Source organism: Drosophila obscura, unplaced genomic scaffold, assembly GCF_018151105.1.
Source record: "Drosophila obscura isolate BZ-5 IFL unplaced genomic scaffold, ASM1815110v1 contig_36, whole genome shotgun sequence".
NCBI lineage: Eukaryota > Metazoa > Arthropoda > Insecta > Diptera > Drosophilidae > Drosophila > Drosophila obscura.
Window position 1 is genome coordinate 2,946,893 of NW_024542824.1, and position 23,952 is coordinate 2,970,844.

General features: G+C 45.0%; 3 protein-coding genes across 3 annotated transcripts; 2 read left to right on the forward strand and 1 right to left on the reverse strand.

The window, feature by feature from the left end:
• The first annotated feature begins 1,318 nt into the window (after positions 1 to 1,318).
• LOC111079359 (phospholipid-transporting ATPase ABCA3-like) lies at positions 1,319 to 8,099 on the forward strand. Its single transcript, XM_041594782.1, is given in 7 exon segments — positions 1,319 to 1,604; positions 1,762 to 2,160; positions 2,213 to 4,967; positions 6,896 to 7,069; positions 7,071 to 7,509; positions 7,589 to 7,654; positions 7,716 to 8,099. Coding segments are annotated over 6 exon segments (3,732 nt in total). The 5' UTR covers positions 1,319 to 1,604; positions 1,762 to 2,148; the 3' UTR covers positions 8,002 to 8,099.
• A 2,258-nt stretch (positions 8,100 to 10,357) lies between these two features.
• LOC121404715 (phospholipid-transporting ATPase ABCA3-like) lies at positions 10,358 to 13,610 on the forward strand. Its single transcript, XM_041594783.1, has 3 exons — positions 10,358 to 10,787; positions 10,840 to 12,604; positions 12,643 to 13,610. Exons 1-3 carry the CDS (start codon positions 10,569 to 10,571, stop codon positions 13,608 to 13,610), a joined length of 2,952 nt encoding a protein of 983 aa, XP_041450717.1. The 5' UTR covers positions 10,358 to 10,568.
• Positions 13,611 to 16,802: 3,192 nt separating this feature from the next.
• Positions 16,803 to 22,087, reverse strand: LOC111079447 (phospholipid-transporting ATPase ABCA3-like). The gene is made up of 7 exons (XM_041594784.1): positions 22,076 to 22,087; positions 19,269 to 22,023; positions 18,951 to 19,196; positions 18,133 to 18,430; positions 17,430 to 18,068; positions 17,279 to 17,344; positions 16,803 to 17,217 (listed from the first exon to the last, which is right to left on the reverse strand). The coding sequence occupies exons 1-7, from the start codon at positions 22,085 to 22,087 to the stop codon at positions 16,932 to 16,934; spliced, it is 4,302 nt and encodes a 1,433-aa protein (XP_041450718.1). The 3' UTR covers positions 16,803 to 16,931.
• Between the last annotated feature and the right edge of the window lie 1,865 nt (positions 22,088 to 23,952).

Consider the following 23,952-nt stretch of genomic DNA (forward strand, 5'->3'; position numbering starts at 1 on the left):
GTATACTATCGATATATAACAGAAGAGACAGAGGATCTATTCCTACCTCATACCACAAACATTACACGGATGTGGTATTAATGGCATCAATGGTATGAATTTTGTTGTTGGTTAAGCGATTCGTTTTTTTCCATCTATTTCCAGTAGCAATACAAAATTATGATGTGTTAATAGGGCGAAGTGCGTGAAGGGTTGTGTGGGTTATGTAAGCGAAGCGAGTGCGCAGAGTCCCGTAGTATTTATGTATATATATGTATATATGTATATGTATATACTTTAAAATAAAAAAAAAATCACTCATTTCATGGACACACCACATTAGAAGCGTAACACACCAAATTAGATAAATACTATATATAGCAGGTTTCCAAAAGATTTGGGAAAGTATATTATCATCTAACCAACCATCGCCATCGCATAGATCAGACTATGAATCTTACAACTGTACTACTCCTCTTAGTTCTCATCGGTGGTGTAACGTCCGTCTGCTGCCCTGCCCATGGTGATAGATGGTGCCTGGATGGATCCCGTGTGGTAGGAAGCTATTGCGGCATTGGCTCCTGTAATATCTTCGGATGCAACTGTGATGGTGGATGTAAAGGCCCAAGACAAAAACCTGCCAAACCTGCCAAACCTGCCAAACCTGCCAAACCTGGCAAATCCTGCTGCTACCCTAGGCACTGGTCCTTAAAGTACGGAATACACCAATGCTATGATGGAACATGGACAACAAAGTATTGTGGTTATGGCCCCTGTAATATTTTTGGATGCAACTGCGACGGCGGATGTAGAGGATGAAGGATTCTAAATTTGTCAAATACGTTATCTTTATTGTAAAGATCATCTGTGCAAATAAAAGAGAAACTTCTTTGGGCGAAGCTTTTCTTCCACGAAACAAAGGTTTAGACATTTCTAGTTAGTTGTTATCAACAAATCAATTTCACGGACACACCACATTCGAAGCATAGCATACCAAAATACAAATTATATAAATACCAGATCTAGTATTGATTATAGGATTGATTGGCTTTAAAACCTAATTCTCTGAAAAGTCAGTATGTCCTCTACGACTGACTGTGTGCATGACACAAGGATCTACAACTTATCCCCTTATCCCTAAAATAAATTTACATACGAGTGTTCGTACGATTACTTTTTGTTGAAATCTAGTTAGTTCTGCCAATTTATTCGTCGATTTGTGGAAAACATTAGTCTCAGTCTCACTTAATTCGTTACGATATTATATAATGTATTAAATCTTGCATAAGTAAATACAACACTGGGATCAGATTCCATTAATGGATTCCAAGGATTCCATTAACGAGTGGCTTATATATTTCCTACCACAACACTGACTGATTTCAGACTGCGTTACATATATAAAACATGACAAATGAAGAGTAAGTGCCGGAGGTGTTGTCCTGCCCAAGGAAGTTTCTATTGATATTGTGGAAAAATCTATGTGTGTTTTTGGGACGAAAATGCCAGTTGGCTTGTTTAATAATATTATCTTTTGCAATTCCGCTGATGCCCGTTATAATAGGGCAAGGTGTGCCCATCATAGGCTACGAATTCAGCGAAAGCTTTCAGCCTTTGCTACCATAGTAAGTTGAAAAATAATTAAATAATATTGTGTTCATTGTGTGTGCTCCAAAAAGCGGAATTATCCTCTGTTACTAGCCGCAAAATGCAATTCTTGAGTTGCTTGTCACAGGAGTATCCTTTTCTGAAGTTTCTGATGAAAATCCGGTTCATGTGCAGGGCTTTGTCGATGCCGAGGCCTTGGAGGAAGCGCTTACAAAAAATAGTTCGTACAAAGGGGCGTTCGGCATAGAGTTTCCCGACGAGTGGTCTGATATATCCGAATTGCCGCATAGATTCCGGTTTTCTCTGCGGTTTCCCGTCACCAAAGAAGACCATTTTAATATAAATCTCCTGATAATGCAGTACGAGGAAGTAAAATATTACCGCAGAAGTGGGTTTCTTTATCTTCAGACGGAACTCAGCTTACAGTACCTGCAGAAAAAGAATTCGACCCAAACTGTTATTCGACCAAAACTGGAGTCACTATATGATAGGGATTATCATATGCCATTTTCCAAATATTTTGGTGTACTTTTAATGTATGCCTTTTTTTGCCCGTTCGCAATGGATGTTAAGGTAAGACTAAGTCTTGTTCTGTTAGCAGTTCTTTAACTGTTTCATTTTGTAGAGCATTGTCGAGGAAAAGGAGCTTCAGCTGAAGGATATGCTGAACATCTCCGACGTAAGCAACTCTCTCCAATGGCTGGCCTGGTATGTCAAGTCCATGATAGTTCTATTCATAATATCGCTAGCTATTACTATATTTTGGACGATGATCGGTATACCCGGTGAGGAGGGGTCGCCATTTGCCGACATGCCCGTTCTCCCATATACCGACTCGTCTGTCTTTCTGTTATATCTGCTTGTGTGCAGTCACTCTTTCATATGTTTCGGCTTCCTGGTCAGCTCCTTCTGCACTCGCAGCAATTGGTGTGGAATCATTGCCATCCTTCTGTTCATGGCCAGCTGTGTTCCCAATTTTGTCACGAGCAGAGACAGTACTGGGACACTGTTGAACATCCTGTGCAGCATTTTCGTCGTGTCAGCCATGAACATGGTCATGGATCGAATTATCTTATGGGAATACGAGGGTGTGGGCCTGCACTGGAGCAATATCTTTCAGACGTCATGGGCCCGTGACAGCATAAGCGTTGGTGCGATACTGTTTCTCATGATACTGTTTAGCCTGATCTCGATCCTCATCTGCCTGTACATGGAGCGGGTGAGGCCAGGGGAGTTTGGCATGCCACAGCCATGGAATTTCCCGTGCACCAAGCGCTTCTGGTGTCCGACCAAGAACATACGACGAGTAGTATCATTATCCCCGCCCGGGTTGTTCCTGGTGCAACCCACCGACGAGGAGCGACGTTCTGCGGATAAGTCTCCAGAGCGTAAGACCTCCAAGTTCGTGGATGCCAGCGCCAAAGGCAAAACCCCTGGTGTACAAATAAAAAATCTCAGCAAAAGCTTTGGCGAACGACAGGTGGTCGCTGGCCTCACATTCGATTTGTTTGAGAACGAGATCACGGTGCTCCTGGGACACAATGGAGCTGGCAAGACCACGACCATACAAATGTTGACGGGCACCATTCAACCCAGCTCCGGCACGGCGATCATCAATGGCTACGACATACAAACCGAACACCTCCAGGCCCGTCGATCCTTGGGCATTTGTCCGCAGAGAAGCGTCTTCTTTGCTGGTTTGAGTGTGGCCAGTCACCTTCGATTCTACAGCCGGCTCAGGGGTCTCAAGGGGGCAGCGGTCAAACAGGAGGTGGAAAAGTACTTGCAGAAGCTAAGCCTTAAGGAAAAGGCCAACACCGCGGCTCGGCGTCTCTCTGGGGGGACACAGCGTCGGCTTGCGTTGGCCTGTGCCCTGTGCGGCAACGTCAAGGTTCTGTTCTGCGACGAGCCCAGCTCGGGTCTGGATCCCAACTCGCGGCTGGAACTTTGGAAGCTGCTGCTGGATGAGAAGCAGGGACGCACTGTTCTGCTCACCACCCACCAAATGGACGAGGGCGAGGTATTGGCCGACCGCATTGCCATCATAAGCGATGGCCGGCTCCGTTGCCTGGGCACATTGGCGTTCCTCAAGAAACAGAACGAGACCAGCTATCTGCTCAGCTGCGAGAAGGGACCCAACTGCAATGTGTCCAGGTTGACCCAACTGATAGCCGCCCACGTGCCCAACACGCGGCCTCATAGCAACATTGGATCGGACGTGTCCTATCGACTGCCGCACCGCTTTTTGGGATCTTTTGGGTCACTCTTCAACGACTTGGAGCAACAGAAGGAGCAGCTGGATGTTGTGGGATTCGGTCTTAGCTCCACCAGTCTTTCAGAAATATTTATGTCGCACGGCGCGGAAGATCTTGGGGCTCGCACTAGCGGCGGTGGCGGATCGGTTCAGCAGAGGCGGAGTCAGAGGCAGAGCCAGGGCCAAGAGCAGAGCCGTCATCCGAACCGTTTCCTGCGCTACCTGGGCCAGTGGGAGGACATGCTGCTGAAGAAGCTGCTCTACACATATGATAAGAAATGGATGTTTCTGGTTATGCTGCTGCTGCCCATAGTTCTCTTCGTTGTAGTTCTTATTCGTAGGCCATCGGCGAGCGCACTTCTGGCCAGACTTCCTCTTACTCTGGCCGATTATAATGGTGAGGAGGTCAAAGTAATATTGCAATCAACATCGGACACTCGCCCTGTGCGGGATATAGCCAATGCCTACCAAGAGTTGGCCCAGCAGCACTGCACCGTCGAAAGAATTAGCCAGAATGTAATAGACTACATCGGCCCACAGGTGCAAGGAACGCCCGCGAGAATATACGAAATGAAGCAACGTCTTATAGCGGCAGCCACCTTCGACCAAGAAACGATTGTCTGGTGTAGACAGCGTCTGTTCCCGCATAGTGCTCCTGTGTCGCTCAACCTCGCGTTCAACGCCATGGCGAAAGCGATGGTGGGTTCCGAGGCGAGCATAGAGGTAACCAATGCCCCCTACGAAGGCTTGAGTCAAGTTGAGCAGCATTTAGAGATGATTGTGAGCGCCAGCATTTATGTTTTGCTATATCTGTCCATTGTCCTGGCGATATTCTCCATCTCAGTGGCGCAAGAGAGGGTAACGCAAATACGGATGCAGCAGCAGGTGTCTGGCGTGAGCTTGGCCACCTACTGGCTGACCCACTTTATCATCGACTTGTCCCTCTACTTTGCGTTTGCGCTGACACTGATTCTGGCGGTGCACGAGTTGTGCCATCCCGGGGAGATGCTGTCGATACTCATGATCATCGGAGTGGCGGGTCTGCCCTTTACCTATATTATGGCAAGCCTTTTCAGAGATGCTGGCACAGCCGTTATCATAATTGCAAACATCAACATGATATTCGGTATTATTGAGTAACTTTAGTCCGCAGACTAAAATTTTACTCCCAACGTTTCCCCGTCTTTGTAGGTGTGGTTTTTGCCTTCTTTATGACAGTAACTTGGGACATGTTAAATGATCATTTACCTTTTATCGGACCAATGATAAAAGTGTTTTACCTTCATCCTGTGTTTACTGGATTATATGCGGTAATCAACTGTTTTCAAAGGGTTATAAATTGCAATTTCTTTCCCGTGCCTCTTGAAGAAATGCAAGACGAATTAAAGTTGTATTGTACTCCCGGATTGACCACCGCATTAACGGGAAAAACCGTAAAATTCTGCCCTTGCCTGGGTAAGTATTAAGACACACACAATGAACAGACACATTCAAAGAATTTACAAAAATCGCAATATGGGAAATTCCAAATAATTTTCTAACGATTTTATTATCAAAATTAATTTAGTCCTAATTTTTATACCCGTACTCAAAAAAGAGTTATTAGATTAGATTAGATTAGATTTATATTAGATTATATTATATATATATATATATATATATTATATTATTAGATTTGTGGTAAAATTGGATGTGTGCAACGCAGAGAAGGAAACGTTTCCGACCCCATAAAGTATAAATATTCTTGATCAGCATCAATAGCCGAGTCGATATAGCCATGTCCGTCGGTCCGTCCGTCCGTCCGTCTTGATGAGCGCCTATATCTCAGAGACTATAAGAGGTAGAGCAACGAAATTTTATTTCCAGACTCATGTGATATCACACTGCTACAAGTGTATTTAAAAATTTCACAACACAAAGAACGAAAATTTGTGTCAGGCACAATTTTAAAGATACGATAAAACAAAAATAGCAGTATCGTAGAGAATGACCATATCTACCACCATCTCCTCCAGCAAGAGACCAATTCCCTTTTCTCGCTCGCACGCTCTGCCTCGTTCAGTAAGCGAGTGCCCGCTAGCGGAGGAGATGTATAATCTAAATGGTACATGTAGAATATACATGTTAGATGTATAATATACATTTTAGATGTAGATGTAGATAACAGATGTAGCAAAAAAAGTTAAATGTAAAATTTTTTAAAATTCTGCATAAATCATAAGCTCAAAAATTGATATACTGACTGAGTACGGGTATAAAAGTAGAGTCGCGTCCCCAGAAGCGACTCACACGTTCCTTCTCGTTTTTGCTACATCTGTCCTCTAGATATCTAAATATGTATCTCTTCTTACACCAATACGATCCCGATTTCCTCCGCCAGAGAGCTCACACTGCACAAGGCAGAGTGTGTGAGCTAGAAAGCGTAGCAACTGCATAATAATTTCTTCATTTTAGCTATAGTAATGATATGATCTGATTCAGGTTCGGCAATACAGGAGATACAGTTATTTTTTCGTACTTTAGAATTGTCGATGACACAGATTTTCGTCTTTTGTGTGGGCAGCGCGAAGTTTGGACATAAAAGGAGTCTGCATACAAAACTTGGTCACATATTACATTTTTAAGGAATTAGTGACTTAATTCAAAAAACCCGAATAACATGGTTAACAATTTAAAAATATATATTTATATGTTTGCTATTTTTCTTACAGACATTCTGGATTGGGTGGAGGTGAGGTATATGCTTATTTCTGGTAGTTGCTACTTGTTGTGGCTGATTTTCGGCGAATACAGTACCACGTTGTGGTATATTGTTGTATATATATATAAATATTTTGGTCGTTTTTGTAAACAAAATGCAACAATCAATTATGAAGATGAAGACGTGACTGCTGCAGCCGAAAGGCCGCTGCTGCTTTAGTCCTGAGCCGGGTCTCAAAGAGATACTGCCGCATGGCTGCCGTACGTGGAATATCCTTCGCTGTCCAGCCGTGAGTAGTCATTCAAGTGCAGCAATAACAATTACTTAAAAGCCAAGTCCCCAATTTACTGCAGCCCCTGCAAAGCCCCTGTGCTTTGGTCTGCTGGGTGCCAACGGGGCCGGTAAAACGACTACCTTCAAGATGATTGTGGGCGACATTGCCATGACGATGGGGAGTATTCACGTCAGAGGCTGCAGCATGAAATTCCGCCCCATCGCAGCGAGGCGGCAGATCGGCTACTGTCCCCAGCACGACACGCTCTTCGACTTCTGCACAGGCCGTCAAACACTCAGGATCTTCCTTTTGCTGCGCGGCACACGCCGGAATCTCCTCAAAAAAGTCTCGGAAAAGCTGGCCACCGACTTTGGCTTTTTTGCGCACTAAGCGAAAGTTAAACGCAGCGGTGGCCGGTGAGGGCTCATCGCTCATTTGTCTGGACGAGCCCAGTTCTGGGGTCGATCCGGCCTCCCGGCGCCATGTGTGGAATGTCCTCTCCTCGCTGCGGGACAAGGGGAAGGCGGTGCTGCTCAGCTCTCATAGCATGGAGGAGGTGGAGGCCCTCTGCACGCAGTTGGCCATTATGGTGGATGGGAAAATTCACTGCCTAGGATCGCAGCAGCGCATCAAGAATAAGTTTGCCCAGTGTCTGGTGATCAAGTTACATGTGGATACCGGAAGTCTGGAAAGGTGAGACCAGCCCATTTAAAGTGTATTCGACCTCCAGATCGTAAAGAGATAACCCCACGAAACCCACCCACCCACACAGCATGGCGTACACTGTACTGAAGGTAAAGAATCAAATGGAATCGGACTTTCCCACGGCATCGCTAGAGTAAGTTGCATTTCAGACCAGCCAAACATACTCACCTCACTCGTAATGACTGCTCATTCAGGGAAGAGTTTGGTGGCAGGCTCACTTACCACATACCCATTGCCAAAATGAGATGGTCGAGGGTGTTCTCATACGTTGAGAGAAATCGCAGCCCTTGGAAGGTGGTGGACTACTCTCTGACGCAGCCGTCGCTGGAAGATGTATTTCTGGACATTGCCAAGAAGAAAGCGAACGAAAAGAAACAACAAAAGAATCAAAACAGGCAACCGAAGAGTCGTCCCACCAAAAAGGATTCTCCGAAATCTGATAAAGATAATAGCCGGGCCACTAGGTTAACCAAGACATAGCCCTGTAGAAATATAGCGAGTGAAGGCTGGCAGACAGCGAGCTGGCTGTCATAAGGGAATTCGACTAAAATAAAGTGCTTTCGGAGTTCTTTTTTTGAGGAGCGTCTCTGCCATTTTGTTAGTGTATCCGCACTTTAATTTTTTTTTTTACCCAGTACTCGAAGAGGTTAAGGAGTGTGTGCCTAAGTTGCCTAAGAGATATGGCGAAATGTCACTGCTGTAGTAATAACTCCTTCCACTAACATTACACGGATGACAGTATCAAAGGCATAAATAACAAGAAGGAACGTGTGAGTCGCTTCTGGGGACGCGACTCTTCTTATACCCGTACTCAGTCAGTATATACACATTTTTGGGCATATGATTTTTTGGAATTTTAGAATACATATGCTATCTACAAATACATCCACAATGTATATTCTACATCTCCTCCGCTAGCGGGCACTCGCGCACTGAACGAGGCAGAGTGTGCGAGCGAGAAGGACAATGACTAGCGTGGTCTCTGGCTGGAGGAGGTGGGGAAGCAACTGAAAATTGTTTTCTTCAGTTTTATCGTATCTTTAAAATTGTGCCTGCCACAGATTTTCGTCCTTTGTGGGGCGGAAGGGGGCGGGAGAAATTTTGAAATACACTTGTAGCAGTGGATATCACATGAGTCTGGAAACCAAATTTGGTTGCCCTAACTCTCATTGTCTCTGAGATCTAAGAGATCATCGAGACGGACAGACGGACATGGCTATATCGACTCGGATATTGATGCTGATGAAGAATATATATGCTTTATGGGGTCGGAAACGTTTCCTTCTCTGCGTTACACACATCCACTTTTACCACAAATCTAAAATACCCCTTAACCCTTTTTTGAGTACGGGTATAATTATGATGTGTTAATGGGGCGAAGTGCGTGAAGGGTTGTGTGGGTTATGTAAGCGAAAATAAAAAAATCACCAATTTCATGGACACACCACATTAGTAGCGTAACACACCAAATTAGATAAAACCTATATATAGTAGATTTCAAAACGATTTGCGAAAGTATAGTATCATCCAACCCAATAGTAAAACCATCGCAATCGCATAGATCAGACTATGAATTCTTTGACTGTACTACTGCTTTTAGTTCTCATTGGCGGTGTGACCGCCTACTGCTGCCATGCCAGGAGTAATGGGCGTTGCTCGGATGGTTCGCGTGCCAAAGGAAGCTATTGCGCGTATGGCAAGTGTAATATCTTTGGATGTAATTGTGACGGCGGCTGTAGAGGCGAAAAAAAACCCAGGCTTACGTGCTGCTACGGGCACACCGACCTACTGCGCGGGAAATTCGTATGCGATGATGGAACCATCGCATCAAATTTTTGTGGGAAAGGCCCCTGTAATATTTTTGGATGCAACTGCGACGGCGGATGTAGAGGATGAAGGATTCTAAATTTTTCAAAGGTTATCTTTATTGTAAAGATCATCTGTGCAAATAAAAGAGAAACTTCTTTGGGCGAAGCTTTTCTCCCACGAAACAAAGGTTTAGACATTTCTAGTTAGTTGTTATCAACAAATCAATTTCACGGACACACCACATTCGAAGCATAGCATACCAAAATACAAATTATATAAATACCAGATCTAGTATTGATTATAGGATTGATTGGCTTTAAAACCTAATTCTCTGAAAAGTCAGTATGTCCTCTACGACTGACTGTGTGCATGACACAAGGATCTACAACTTATCCCCTTATCCCTAAAATAAATTTACATACGAGTGTTCGTACGATTACTTTTTGTTGAAATCTAGTTAGTTCTGCCAATTTATTCGTCGATTTGTGGAAAACATTAGTCTCAGTCTCACTTAATTCGTTACGATATTATATAATGTATTAAATCTTGCATAAGTAAATACAACACTGGGATCAGATTCCATTAATGGATTCCAAGGATTCCATTAACGAGTGGCTTATATATTTCCTACCACAACACTGACTGATTTCAGACTGCGTTACATATATAAAACATGACAAATGAAGAGTAAGTGCCGGAGGTGTTGTCCTGCCCAAGGAAGTTTCTATTGATATTGTGGAAAAATCTATGTGTGTTTTTGGGACGAAAATGCCAGTTGGCTTGTTTAATAATATTATCTTTTGCAATTCCGCTGATGCCCGTTATAATATGGCAAGTTGTGCCCATCATAGGCTACGAATTCAGCGAAAACTATCAGCCTATGCTACCATAGTAAGTTGAAAACCCACTTCTAATTAAATAATATTGTGTTCATTGTGTGTGCTCCAAAAAGCGGAATTATCCTCTGTTACTGGCCGCAAAATGCAATTCTTGAGTTGCTTGTCACAGGAGTATCCTTTTTTGAAGTTGTTTCTGATGAAAATCCGGTCCATGTGCAGGGCTTTGTCGATGCCAAGGCCTTGGAGGAAGCGCTTACAAAAAATAGTTCGTACAAAGGGGCGTTCGGCATAGAGTTTCCCGACGAGTGGTCTGATATATCCGAATTGCCGCATAGATTCCGGTTTGCTCTGCGGTTTCCCGTCACCAAAGAAGACCATTTTAATATAAATCTCCTGATAATGCAGTACGAGGAAGTAAAATATTACCGCAGAAGTGGGTTTCTTTATCTTCAGACGGAACTCAGCTTACAGTACCTGCAGAAAAAGAATTCGACCCAAGCTGTTATTCGACCAAAACTGGAGTCACTATATGATAGGGATTATCATATGCCATTTTCCAAATATTTTGGTGTACTTTTAATGTGTGCCTTTTTTTGCCCGTTCATAATGGATGTTAAGGTAAGACTAAGTCTTGTTCTTTTAGCAGTTCTTTAACTGTTTCATTTTGTAGAGCATTGTCGAGGAAAAGGAGCTTCAGCTGAAGGATATGCTGAACATCTCCGACGTAAGCAACTCTCTCCAATGGCTGGCCTGGTATGTCAAGTCCATGATAGTTCTATTCATAATATCGCTAGCAATTACTATATTTTGGACGATGATCGGTATACCCGGTGAGGAGGGGTCGCCATTTGCCGACATGCCCGTTCTCCCATATACCGACTCGTCTGTCTTTCTGTTATATCTGCTTGTGTGCAGTCACTCTTTCATATGTTTCGGCTTCCTGGTCAGCTGCTGCTGCGCTCGCAGCAATTGGTGTGGCCTCATTGCCATACTTCTGTTCATAGCCAGTAGTGGGCCCAATTTTGTCACGAGCAGAGACAGTACTGGAACACTGTTGAACATCCTGTGCAGCATTTTCGTCGTGTCAGCCATGAACATGGTCATGGATCGAATTGCCGCATGGGAACAAGCGGGTTTTGGCCTGCAGTGGAGCAATCTCTTTCAGACGTCATGGGCCCGAGACAGCATAAGCGTTGGTGCGATACTGTTTCTCATGATACTGTTTAGCCTGATCTCGATCCTCATCTGCCTGTACATGGAGCGGGTGAGGCCAGGGGAGTTTGGCATGCCACAGCCATGGAATTTCCCGTGCACCAAGCGCTTCTGGTGTCCGACCAAGAACATACGACGAGTAGTATCATTATCCCCGCCCGGGTGGTTCCCTGTCCAACCCACCGATGAGGAGCGACGTTCTGCGGATAAGTCTCCAGAGCGTAAGACCTCCAAGTTCGTGGATGCCAGCGCCAAAGGCAAAACCCCTGGTGTACAAATAAAAAATCTCAGCAAAAGCTTTGGCGAACGACAGGTGGTCGCTGGCCTCACATTCGATTTGTTTGAGAACGAGATCACGGTGCTCCTGGGACACAATGGAGCTGGCAAGACCACGACCATACAAATGTTGACGGGCACCATTCAACCCAGCTCCGGCACGGCGATCATCAATGGCTACGACATACAAACCGAACACCTCCAGGCCCGTCGATCCTTGGGCATTTGTCCGCAGAGAAGCGTCTTCTTTGCTGGTTTGAGTGTGGCCAGTCACCTTCGATTCTACAGCCGGCTCAGGGGTCTCAAGGGGGCAGCGGTCAAACAGGAGGTGGAAAAGTACTTGCAGAAGCTAAGCCTTAAGGAAAAGGCCAACACCGCGGCTCGGCGTCTCTCTGGGGGGACACAGCGTCGGCTTGCGTTGGCCTGTGCCCTGTGCGGCAACGTCAAGGTTCTGTTCTGCGACGAGCCCAGCTCGGGTCTGGATCCCAACTTGCGGCTGGAACTTTGGAAGCTGCTGCTGGATGAGAAGCAGGGACGCACTGTTCTGCTCACCACCCACCAAATGGACGAGGGCGAGGTATTGGCCGACCGCATTGCCATCATAAGCGATGGCCGGCTCCGTTGCCTGGGCACATTGGCGTTCCTCAAGAAACAGAACGAGACCAGCTATCTGCTCAGCTGCGAGAAGGGACCCAACTGCAATGTGTCCAGGTTGACCCAACTGATAGCCGCCCACGTGCCCAACACGCGGCCTCATAGCAACATTGGATCAGACGTGTCCTATCGACTGCCGCACCGCTTTTTGGGATCTTTTGGGTCACTCTTCAACGACTTGGAGCAACAGAAGGAGCAGCTGGATGTTGTGGGATTCGGTCTTAGCTCCACCAGTCTTTCAGAAATATTTATGTCGCACGGCGCGGAAGATCTTGGGGCTCGCACTAGCGGCGGTAGCGGATCGGTTCAGCAGAGGCGGAGTCAGAGGCAGGCCAGGGCCAAGAGCAGAGCCGTCATCCGAACCGTTTCCTGCGCTACCTGGGCCAGTGGGAGGCCATGCTGCTGAAGAAGCTGCTCTACACATATGATAAGAAATGGATGTTTCTGGTTATGCTGCTGCTGCCCATAGTTCTCTTCGTTGTAGTTCTTATTCGTAGGCCATCGGCGAGCGCACTTCTGACCAGACTTCCTCTTACTCTGGCCGATTATAATGGTGAGGAGGTCAAAGTAATATTGCAATCAACATCGGACACTCGCCCTGTGCGGGATATAGCCAATGCCTACCAAGAGTTGGCCCAGCAGCACTGCACCGTCGAAAGAATTAGCCAGAATGTAATAGACTACATCGGCCCACAGGTGCAAGGAACGCCCGCGAGAATATACGAAATGAAGCAACGTCTTATAGCGGCAGCCACCTTCGACCAAGAAACGATTGTCTGGTGTAGACAGCGTCTGTTCCCGCATAGTGCTCCTGTGTCGCTCAACCTCGCGTTCAACGCCATGGCGAAAGCGATGGTGGGTTCCGAGGCGAGCATAGAGGTAACCAATGCCCCCTACGAAGGCTTGAGTCAAGTTGAGCAGCATTTAGAGATGATTGTGAGCGCCAGCATTTATGTTTTGCTATATCTGTCCATTGTCCTGGCGATATTCTCCATCTCAGTGGCGCAAGAGAGGGTAACGCAGATACGGATGCAGCAGCAGGTGTCTGGCGTGAGCTTGGCCACCTACTGGCTGACCCACTTTATCATCGACTTGTCCCTCTACTTTGCGTTTGCGCTGACACTGATTCTGGCGGTGCACGAGTTGTGCCATCCCGGGGAGATGCTGTCGATACTCATGATCATCGGAGTGGCGGGTCTGCCCTTTACCTATATTATGGCAAGCCTTTTCAGAGATGCTGGCACAGCCGTTATCATAATTGCAAACATCAACATTATATTCGGTATTATTCGGTATTAGTCCGCAGACTAAAATTGTACTCCCAACGTTTCCTTTGTTTATTTTTTTTGTAGGTGTGGTTTTTGCCTTCTTTATGACAGTAACTTGGGACATGTTAAATGATATATCTTTGATCGGACCGATGATAAAAGTGTTTTACCTTCATCCTGTGTTTACTGGATTATATGCGGTAATCAACTGTTTTCAAAGGGTTATAAATTGCAATTTCTTTCCCGTGCCTCTTGAAGAAATGCAAGACGAATTAAAGTTGTATTGTACTCCCGGATTGACCACCGCATTAACGGGAAATCCAGCCATTGCATTCATATTTTCAGTTCAAGCTTAGTTTTTGCTTTGCTATCTTTGCTTTTTGTTTACTTTTTTTTTTTGTTGTTGCTTGTGCTTTGCGTTGTTTTCCGCCTTACTCCATTTCAACAGCCGGCATATTGGCATTGAGCAGAAGAGACCCAGCTCGCGACTCACTCAATCGTATATCGTAAGGGGAAATGAGAGAGCAAGCTTTTGGCGCAAAGTCAAAGCTTTGGTTCAGGGGCAAAAGTTTATCGAAAGTTTATCTGAAAACAGCTGTAAAGCGAACTTTTGAGTGGTTTTTTTTTCTGCTTTTTCTGCTGCTGTTTTCTGTTTCTGGTTTGATCAAAAAGCCGGTTCTTTTTGGCCAACTGACTTGAGTGCAAACACATGCTTACAGACAGATAGTTATGTACGTGTTGTTTGTGTGTTTTGCTTCTTTTGGACATGAAAGATAACTAACGGTGCATTTCTCGATACGATACATTCGGTTCGATTCGATTCGATACGTTGTCTGCTTTGAGTCATGCCATCCATATAAATGGCTTTTGTTCTTTTCTCTTTAGCTTATGTTTCGAAAGAGAAGAAGCGGATAAAAAAACAGCTGTTGCCTTTGTTTGATTTCAATATCCCATATCCAGAGACCCAGAAACAGACCCACAAAAAGCAACAGAGAAACAGAGTTCAAGTAAACTTCACATGAATATTTATTTTAATTTTAATATTATTATAAAATGCTTTCGGTTTTCCATTGTTTAAATAGAGCTTTGTCGTGGATTAACTTTGGGCTGTGATATGACATAATAATGTTGAGTAACTGTTGCAAATAATAACATTGTATGGGAAGCTATAATACTTAACAATTGTTCCAAATTATGACTGAATCAGATCCAGAATTTATAGAATTCCTTCGAAAGTAAAAAGTAACAAAAGTTTATTGACCCTTATGATAAAATGTATTTTTCCGGTTTTGAATAATAAACGTATTTTTTTTTGTTTTAAATAAAGCAAAATAATAGGTAGGAACAAAATATATAAATATTTAAGATTAAAATATACAATTTTATAATCTATTTAAATCAGACAGATTTAGTAAATTTTCAACGACATCTTTAAGGGAATATATAAAATATATAATATTAAATAATTAAGGAATCGCCAAGGAATAGGCTATTTGTGAGATTAGTAATGATGTGCATATAAGGGTTTATTAATTTACATTTCCAATTTAAGATTAAGCGCTTTAATGTGTCCTGACACTATTTAAAACATTATGTAGTATTTTTAATATATTTAGATAGTTTATGCTTGAAAAAAAAGAACTGGAGATGCCATTTTCTTCTAAAAAAAAAAAAAAAAACGAGAAGGAACGTGTGAGTCGCTTCTAAAGACGCGACTCTACTTATACCCGTACTCAGTCAGTATTTACATTTTTGAGCATATGATTTTCAGAATTTAGAATTAAAAAAAAAAATTTTACATATTACATTTTTTTGCTACATCTGTTATCTACATCTACATCTACAATGTATATTTTACATCTAACATGTAGATTATAGATGTACTATTCATATTCTACATCTTTTCCGCTAGGGGTTGCTCGCGCACTGAACGCGGCAGAGTGTGCGAGCGAGAAGGAAAATGAGTTTCGTTGTCGTTTGTGGGAGGGGGGGCAGGGGAAGCAACTGAAAATTAATTTCGTCATTCTGGCTATAATTATGATCCGATCTAATTCAGATTCAGCAGTCTGGTAGATATGGGCATTCTCTACGATACTGCGTTTTTAGTTTTATCGTATCTTTAAAATTGTGCCTGCCACAGATTTTCGTCCTTTGTGGGGGCGGAAGGGGGCGGGGCGAAATTCTGAAATACACTTGTAGCAGTGGGATATCACATGAGTCTGGAAACCAAATTTGGTTGCCCTAGCTCTTATAGTTTCTGAGATCTAGGCGCTCATCGAGACAGACAGACAGACAGACAGACGGACAGACAGACATGGCTATATCGACTCGGCTATTGATGCTGATCAAGAATATATATACTTTATGGGGTCGGAAACGTTTCCTTCTCTGCGTTACACACATCCACTTTTACCACAAATCTAATATACCCCTTAACTCTTTTTTGAGTACGGGTATAAAAACTGACTACTATTCCAACAGCGACTCAAATGTCGGCAAAAATCAATCCCCTAATATAAAAATGTAATGGCTGCATTTAGGAATTTAGGGATTTCAATTTATTGACCAGTTTCATTTGGACTGCAGGCGCAACAAAAGCCTCTTCAAGCTGATACTTTGGCGCTTCCGTTCCCACTGCCATTGCCACTGCCACAACTGTTGCTGTTGCGTCTGCTGCTGCTGCTGGTGGCTGTCCCATCAATTTATTAGGCTATCGGCAGTAGGCAGGCGGCAATCAATTACGGCCATGGTCACGTTAGCGTTAACAGCAGCAGCAGCAACAGCAACAGTAACGCAACGACACCTAACGGCAGGCAAAAATCGCACATTTCCCAGGTCACAGACACACAGACACACCGGCACACACAGCGACATACAGATACAGAAACAATTTGTTCTCGCCTGATAAGAAAAAATCTGACAAGAGCTGAGCAAAAGAAAAACGAAATAGCAGCAAGAAGAAAGAGGGGGAAAGAAAAATGGTGCGCTATCAACAAGTTGAATGCGAATGCCTGGGTGAAGGCAACCAAGAGCGGGAGAGAACGAATGGAAAAACTACAAAAGACAACAATCAGCAAAGACAGAGACAGGAGGCAGAGAGAGGTAGATAGATGGCAGAGAGAGCAGCCCACTGAGAGGGAGAGTAGAGTAGAGCAAAGCAAAAGTTCATTAGTCGCTCGCAATAAACTAAAAAACAAACAAAACAAAAGACACACGTAGATACGCTCCATACAAAAAGCACTCCAACAAAAGCACTCGGACGCCTCTCACTTGCGTATTTTGAGTAGCGTTTTCCGCTTTGTTTATTTTAGGCGAATTCGCCGTGCCCCCCACTCGCTACACTTCTACAGGCTTATGTCTTGGTTACCCTAGTGGCGCGGCCATTATCCTTATCAGATTTCGGAGAATCCTTTTTGGGGGGACGACTCTTCGGCTGCCTGTATTGATTCTTTTGTTGTTTCTTTTCGTTCGCTTTCTTCTTGGCAATGTCCAGAAATACATCTTCCAGCGACGGCTGCGTCAGAGAGTAGTCCACCACCTTCCAAGGGCTGCGATTTCTCTCAACGTATGAGAACACCCTCGACCATCTCATTTTGGCAATGGGTATGTGGTAATTGAGCCTGCCACCAAACTCTTCCCTGAATGAGCAGTCATTACGAGTGAGGTGAGTATGTTTGGCTGGTCTGAAATGCAACTTACTCTAGCGATGCCGTGGGAAAGTCCGATTCCATTTGATTCTTTACCTTCAGTACAGTGTACGCCATGCTGTGTGGGTGGATGGGTTTGTGGGGTTATCTCTTTACGATCTGGAGATCGAATACACTTTAAAGTTTAAACGGACTGGTCTCACCTTTCCAGACTTCCGGTATCCACATGTAACTTGAGCACCAGACACTGGGAAAACTTATTCTTGATGCGCTGCTGGGATCCCAGGCAATGAATTTGCCCATCCACCATGATGGCCAACTGCGTGCAGAGGGCCTCCACCTCCTCCATGCTATGAGAGCTGAGCAGCACCGCCTTCCCCTTGTCCCGCAGCGAGGAGAGGACATTCCACACATGGCGCCGGGAGGCCGGATCGACCCCAGAACTGGGCTCGTCCAGACAAATGAGCGATGAGCCCTCACCGGCCACCGCTGCGTTTAACTTTCGCTTAGTGCCGCCACTGTAGTCCTTGACCTTTTTGTCGAGGTGCGCAAAAAAGACAAAGTCGGTGGCCAGTTTTTCCGAGACTTTTTTGAGGAGATTCCGGCGTGTGCCGCGCAGCAAAAGGAAGATCCTGAGTGTTTGACGGCCTGTGCAGAAGTCGAAGAGCGTGTCGTGCTGGGGACAGTAGCCGATCTGCCGCCTCGCTGCCGTGGGGCGGAATTTCATGCTGCAGCCTCTGACGTGAATACTCCCCATCGTCATGGCAATGTCGCCCACAATCATCTTGAAGGTAGTCGTTTTACCGGCCCCGTTGGCACCCAGCAGACCAAAGCACACGCCCCTGCAGTAAATTGGGGACTTGGCTTTTAAGTAATTGTTATTGCTGCACTTGAATGACTACTCACGGCTGGACAGCGAAGGATATTCCACGTACGGCAGCCATGCGGCAGTATTTCTTTGAGACCCGGTTCAGGACTAAAGCATGCTCCTTGCGATCCTCGCTCGACATTTTACTTATCCTTTCGGCTGCAGCAGCCACGTCTTCATCTTCATCGTTGGTTCTTGCATTTCGTTTACAACAAAAACAAGCAATATATTTTAGGCCATACCACAACGTGGTACTGTATTCGCCGAAAATCAGCCACAACAAGTAGCAAATACCAGAAATAAGCATGAACCTCACCTCCACCCAATCCAGAATGTCTGTAAGAAAAATGTGTATATACATTAGCATGTTCAATTTAAATACTGTTACAAGAGTACATCCCATAGTGCCCTTAGCGATACCCTCATGCCCCGATACCTAACCTGATATCTTTTATGCAATATTATTGTGCGATAACTCTTATGCAACACTCTAGTGCGATAAGTCATTTATGTGATACTCCAGTGCGATAAGTCACGTATGCGATACTCGCTGTGATCGATAGTATGATGCGATAACAGCGAGAAGCGACGCGAGCATTCTGCGATCGACAAGAGAAAAAGAAAGACATGCCATAAAGGAAGAAAATAAAGAACCACCTCGGTACGTAGCGCAATAATTTTGTTGTTTTCGTGTAATTTAGTGCAAGTCATTTTCTTGGGTTAATAAAAGTGAGACTTTGTGGAAAAACTGTAATCTGTGTGGATAATCCGATTCTTCAGATTGTTTAATTAACTTAAGCTAACTAAGGACATGTGTGAATGTGTGTGTTCATATTGTGTGTGGCTTAATACATACCTCGGCAAGGGCATAACGGTGTTGTTGTGGTTAATCCCGGAATGCAAATAAAACTTAGTTCATTTTGTATTTCTTCAAGTGGTATGGCAAGAGATTGGCACTGTGTAAATCTTACAAAGCAGTTTGCGACCGCAAATGTGCCAGTAAACACAGGAAAAAGGTAAAAAATGCTTGGCATCCATGCGATTAGAGATATTTCATAGAAATTCTTCCAATTTAATGCTACCAATAGGGCAAAAGCCACACCTACGGAGAAGGGGAAACGATTGGGTGTTCAATTCAAATGGTTGTCTGACGAGTGAAATTACAAAATAATACCGAATATAATGTTGATGTTTGCAATTATGACCACGGCTGTGCCAGCATCTCTGAAAAGGCTTGCCATAATATAGGTAAAGGGCAGACCCGCCACTCCAATGATCATGAGTATCGACAGCATCTCCCCGGGATGGCACAACTCGTGCAACGCCAGTATCAGTGCCAGGGTAAACGCAAAGTAGAGGGACAAGTCGATGATAAAGTGGGTCAGCCAGTAGGTGGCCATGTTCACGCCAGACACCTGCTGCTGCATCCGTATCTGCGTTACCCTCTCCTGCGCCACTGAGATGGAGAATATCGCCAGGACAATGGACAGATATAGCAAAACACAGATGCCCGCGATTATAGACATCATTGTATTATGCTCAACCTGAACCGACACTTCGTAGGGGGCATTGGTTACCTCTATGCTCGCCTCGGGACCCACCATCGCTTTCGCCATGGCGTTGAACGCGAGGCTGAGCGACACAGGAGCACTATGCGGGAACAGACGATGTCTAACCCAGACGATCGTTTCTTGGTCGAAGGTGGCTGCCGCTATAAGACGGCGCTTCATTTCGTATATCCTCGCGGGCGTTCCTTGCACCTGTGGGCCGATGTAGTCTTTTACATTCTGGCTAATTCTTTCGACGGTGCAGTGCTGCTGGGCCAACTCTTGGTAGGCATTGGCTATATCCCGCACAGGGCGAGTGTCCGATGTTGCTTGCAATATTACTTTGACGTCCTCACCATTATAATCGGCCAGAGAAAGAGGACGTCTAACCAGATGTGCGCTCCCCGATGGCCTACGAATAAGAACTACAACGAAGAAGACTATGGGCAGCAGCAGCATAACCAGAAAAATCCATTTCTTATCATATGTGTAGAGCAGCTTCTTCAGCAGCATGGCCTCCCACTGGCCCAGGTAGCGCAGGAAACGGTTCGGATGACGGCTCTGCTCTTGGCCCTTGCTCTGCCTCTGACTCTGCCTCTGCTGAACCGATCCGCCACCGCCGCTAGTGCGAGCCCCAAGATCTTCCGCGCCGTGCGACATAAATATTTCTGAAAGACTGGTGGAGCTAAGACCGAATCCCACAACATCCAGCTGCTCCTTCTGTTGCTCCAAGTCGTTGAAGAGTGACCCAAAAGATCCCAAAAAGCGGTGCGGCAGTCGATAGGACACGTCTGATCCAATGTTGCTATGAGGCCGCGTGTTGGGCACGTGGGCGGCTATCAGTTGGGTCAACCTGGACACATTGCAGTTGGGTCCCTTCTCGCAGCTGAGCAGATAGCTGGTCTCGTTCTGTTTCTTGAGGAACGCCAATGTGCCCAGGCAACGGAGCCGGCCATCGCTTATGATGGCAATGCGGTCGGCCAATACCTCGCCCTCGTCCATTTGGTGGGTGGTGAGCAGAACAGTGCGTCCCTGCTTCTCATCCAGCAGCAGCTTCCAAAGTTCCAGCCGCGAGTTGGGATCCAGACCCGAGCTGGGCTCGTCGCAGAACAGAACCTTGACGTTGCCGCACAGGGCACAGGCCAACGCAAGCCGACGCTGTGTCCCCCCAGAGAGACGCCGAGCCGCGGTGTTGGCCTTTTCCTTAAGGCTTAGCTTCTGCAAGTACTTTTCCACCTCCTGTTTGACCGCTGCCCCCTTGAGACCCCTGAGCCGGCTGTAGAATCGAAGGTGACTGGCCACACTCAAACCAGCAAAGAAGACGCTTCTCTGCGGACAAATGCCCAAGGATCGACGGGCCTGGAGGTGTTCGGTTTGTATGTCGTAGCCATTGATGATCGCCGTGCCGGAGCTGGGTTGAATGGTGCCCGTCAACATTTGTATGGTCGTGGTCTTGCCAGCTCCATTGTGTCCCAGGAGCACCGTGATCTCGTTCTCAAACAAATCGAATGTGAGGCCAGCGACCACCTGTCGTTCGCCAAAGCTTTTGCTGAGATTTTTTATTTGTACACCAGGGGTTTTGCCTTTGGCGCTGGCATCCACGAACTTGGAGGTCTTACGCTCTGGAGACTTATCCGCAGAAGGTCGCTCCTCGTCGGTGGGTTGCACCAGGAACAACCCGGGCGGGGATAATGATACTACTCGTCGTATGTTCTTGGTCGGACACCAGAAGCGCTTGGTGCACGGGAAATTCCATGGCTGTGGCATGCCAAACTCCCCTGGCCTCACCCGCTCCATGTACAGGCAGATGAGGATCGAGATCAGGCTAAACAGTATCATGAGAAACAGTATCGCACCAACGCTTATGCTGTCTCGGGCCCATGACGTCTGAAAGAGATTGCTCCACTGCAGGCCCAAACCGGCTTGTTCCCATGCGGCAATTCGATTCATGACCATGTTCATGGCTGACACGACGAAAATGCTGCACAGAATGTTCAACAGTGTCCCAGTATTGTCATTGTCCGTGACAAAATTGGGAACACAGCTGGCTATGAACAGAAGTATGGCAATGAGGCCACACCAATTGCTGCGAGTGCAGAAGGAGCTGACCAGGAAGCCGAAACATATGAAAGAGTGACTGCACACAAGCAGATATAACAGAAAGACAGACGAGTCGGTATATGGGAGAACGGGCATGTCGGCAAATGGCGACCCCTCCTCACCGGGTATACCGATCATCGTCCAAAATATAGTAATAGCTAGCGATATTATGAATAGAACTATCATGGACTTGACATACCAGGCCAGCCATTGGAGAGAGTTGCTTACGTCGGAGATGTTCAGCATATCCTTCAGCTGAAGCTCCTTTTCCTCGACAATGCTCTGCAAAATGAAACAGTTAAAGAACTGCTAAAAGAACAAGACTTAGTCTTACCTTAACATCCATTGCGAACGGGCATAAAAAGGCAAACATTATAAATACACCAAAATAGTAGGAAAATGGTATATTAATATTCTTATCATATAGTGACTCCAGTTTTGGTCGAATCACAGTATGGGTTGAATTCTTTTTCTGCAGGTACTGTAAGCTGAGTTCCGTCTGAAGAAAAAGAAACCCACTATATATGTAATAAAATCCTCTTTCGTTCTGCGATAGCTGGAGATTTATCTTAAAATTGCCTTCTTTGGTGACGGGAAACCGAAGAGCAAACCGGAATCTATGCGGCAATTCGGATATATCAGACCACTCGTCGGGAAACTCTATGCCGAACGCCCCTTTGTACGAAATATTTTTTGTAAGCGCTTCCTCCAAGGCCTTGGCATCGACAAAGCCCTGAACATGGACCGCATATTCGTCTGATTCAAATTCAGGAAAAGATACCCCTTTAAAAAGCAACTCAAGTATTGCATTATGCGGCGAGTAGCATAAGATCATTGGGCTAAGATAATTGGGCACACAATGAACACTATATTATATAATTTTATTTAACTTACTATGGTAGACGGGGTACAAATCCGTAGTTTGGTTCGTAATTTATGATGGTCACTAATAGGGTTTTCCCTAGTAAAAAGGGCATAAGCGGAATTGCAAAAGATAATATTATTAAACAAGCCAACTGGCATTTGCGCCCCAAGAACACACATAGATTTTTCCACAATATCAATAGAAGCTTCCTTGGGCAGGACAACACCTCCGGCACTTGCTCTTCATTTGTCATGTTTTATATATGTAACGCAGTCTGAAATCAGTCAGTGTTGTGGTAGGAAATATATAAGCCACTCGTAAATGGAATCCTTTTTGGAGGTACCAGATCCCAGTGATGTATTCAGTAATGCAAGATTTAATACATTATATAATATCGTAACAAATTAAATGAGACTGAGACTAATGTTTTCCACAAATCGACGAATAAATTGGCAGAACTAACTAGATTTCAACAAAAAGTAATCGTACGAACACTCGTATGTAAATTCTATTTTAGGGATAAGGGGATAAGTTGTAGATCCTTGTGTCATGCACACAGTCAGTCGTAGAGGACAGACTGACTTTTCAGAGAATTAGGTTTTAAAGCCAATCAATCCTATAATCAATACTAGATCTGGTATTTATATAATTTGTATTTTGGTATGCTATGCTTCGAATGTGGTGTGTCCGTGAAATTGATTTGTTGATAACAACTAACTAGAAATGTCTAAACCTTTGTTTCGTGGAAGAAAAGCTTCGCCCAAAGAAGTTTCTCTTTTATTTGCACAGATGATCTTTACAATAAAGATAACCTTTGAAAAATTTAGAATCCTTCATCCTCTACATCCGCCGTCGCAGTTGCATCCAAAAATATTACAGGGGCCTTTCCCACAAAAATTTGATGCGATGGTTCCATCATCGCATACGAGTTTCCCGCGCAGTAGGTCGGCGTGCCCGTAGCAGCACGTAAGCCTGGGTTTTTTTTCGCCTCTACAGCCGCCGTCACAATTACATCCAAAGATATTACACTTGCCATATGCGCAATAGCTTCCTTTGCCATGCGAACCATCCGAGCAACGCCCATTACTCCTGGCATGGCTGCAGTAGGCTGTCACACCGCCAATGAGAACTAAAAGCAGTAGTACAGTCAAAGAATTCATAGTCTGATCTATGCGATTGCGATGGTTTTACTATTGGGTTGGATGATACTATACTTTCGCAAATCGTTTTGAAATCTACTATATATAGGTTTTATCTAATTTGGTGTGTTACGCTTCTAATGTGTAGATTTGTGGTAAAAGTGGATGTGTGTAACGCAGAGAAGAAAACGTTTCCGACCCCATAAA

Bases quoted from the DNA above. Each gene is read 5' to 3' on its own strand.
- LOC111079447 (XM_041594784.1), bottom strand. The intron at 18,431-18,950 runs GTATGTATTAAG...TTTTTCTTACAG, and splicing joins ACCGTTATGCCCTTGCCGAG to ACATTCTGGATTGGGTGGAG. The intron at 18,069-18,132 runs GTGAGTAGTCAT...AATTTACTGCAG, and splicing joins ATATCCTTCGCTGTCCAGCC to GGGCGTGTGCTTTGGTCTGC.
- LOC121404715 (XM_041594783.1), top strand. From the start codon at position 10,569: ATGCAGTACGAGGAAGTAAAATATTACCGCAGAAGTGGGTTTCTTTAT. The intron at 10,788-10,839 runs GTAAGACTAAGT...TTCATTTTGTAG, and splicing joins CGTTCATAATGGATGTTAAG to AGCATTGTCGAGGAAAAGGA. The intron at 12,605-12,642 runs GTAGCGGATCGG...AGTCAGAGGCAG, and splicing joins TGGGGCTCGCACTAGCGGCG to GCCAGGGCCAAGAGCAGAGC.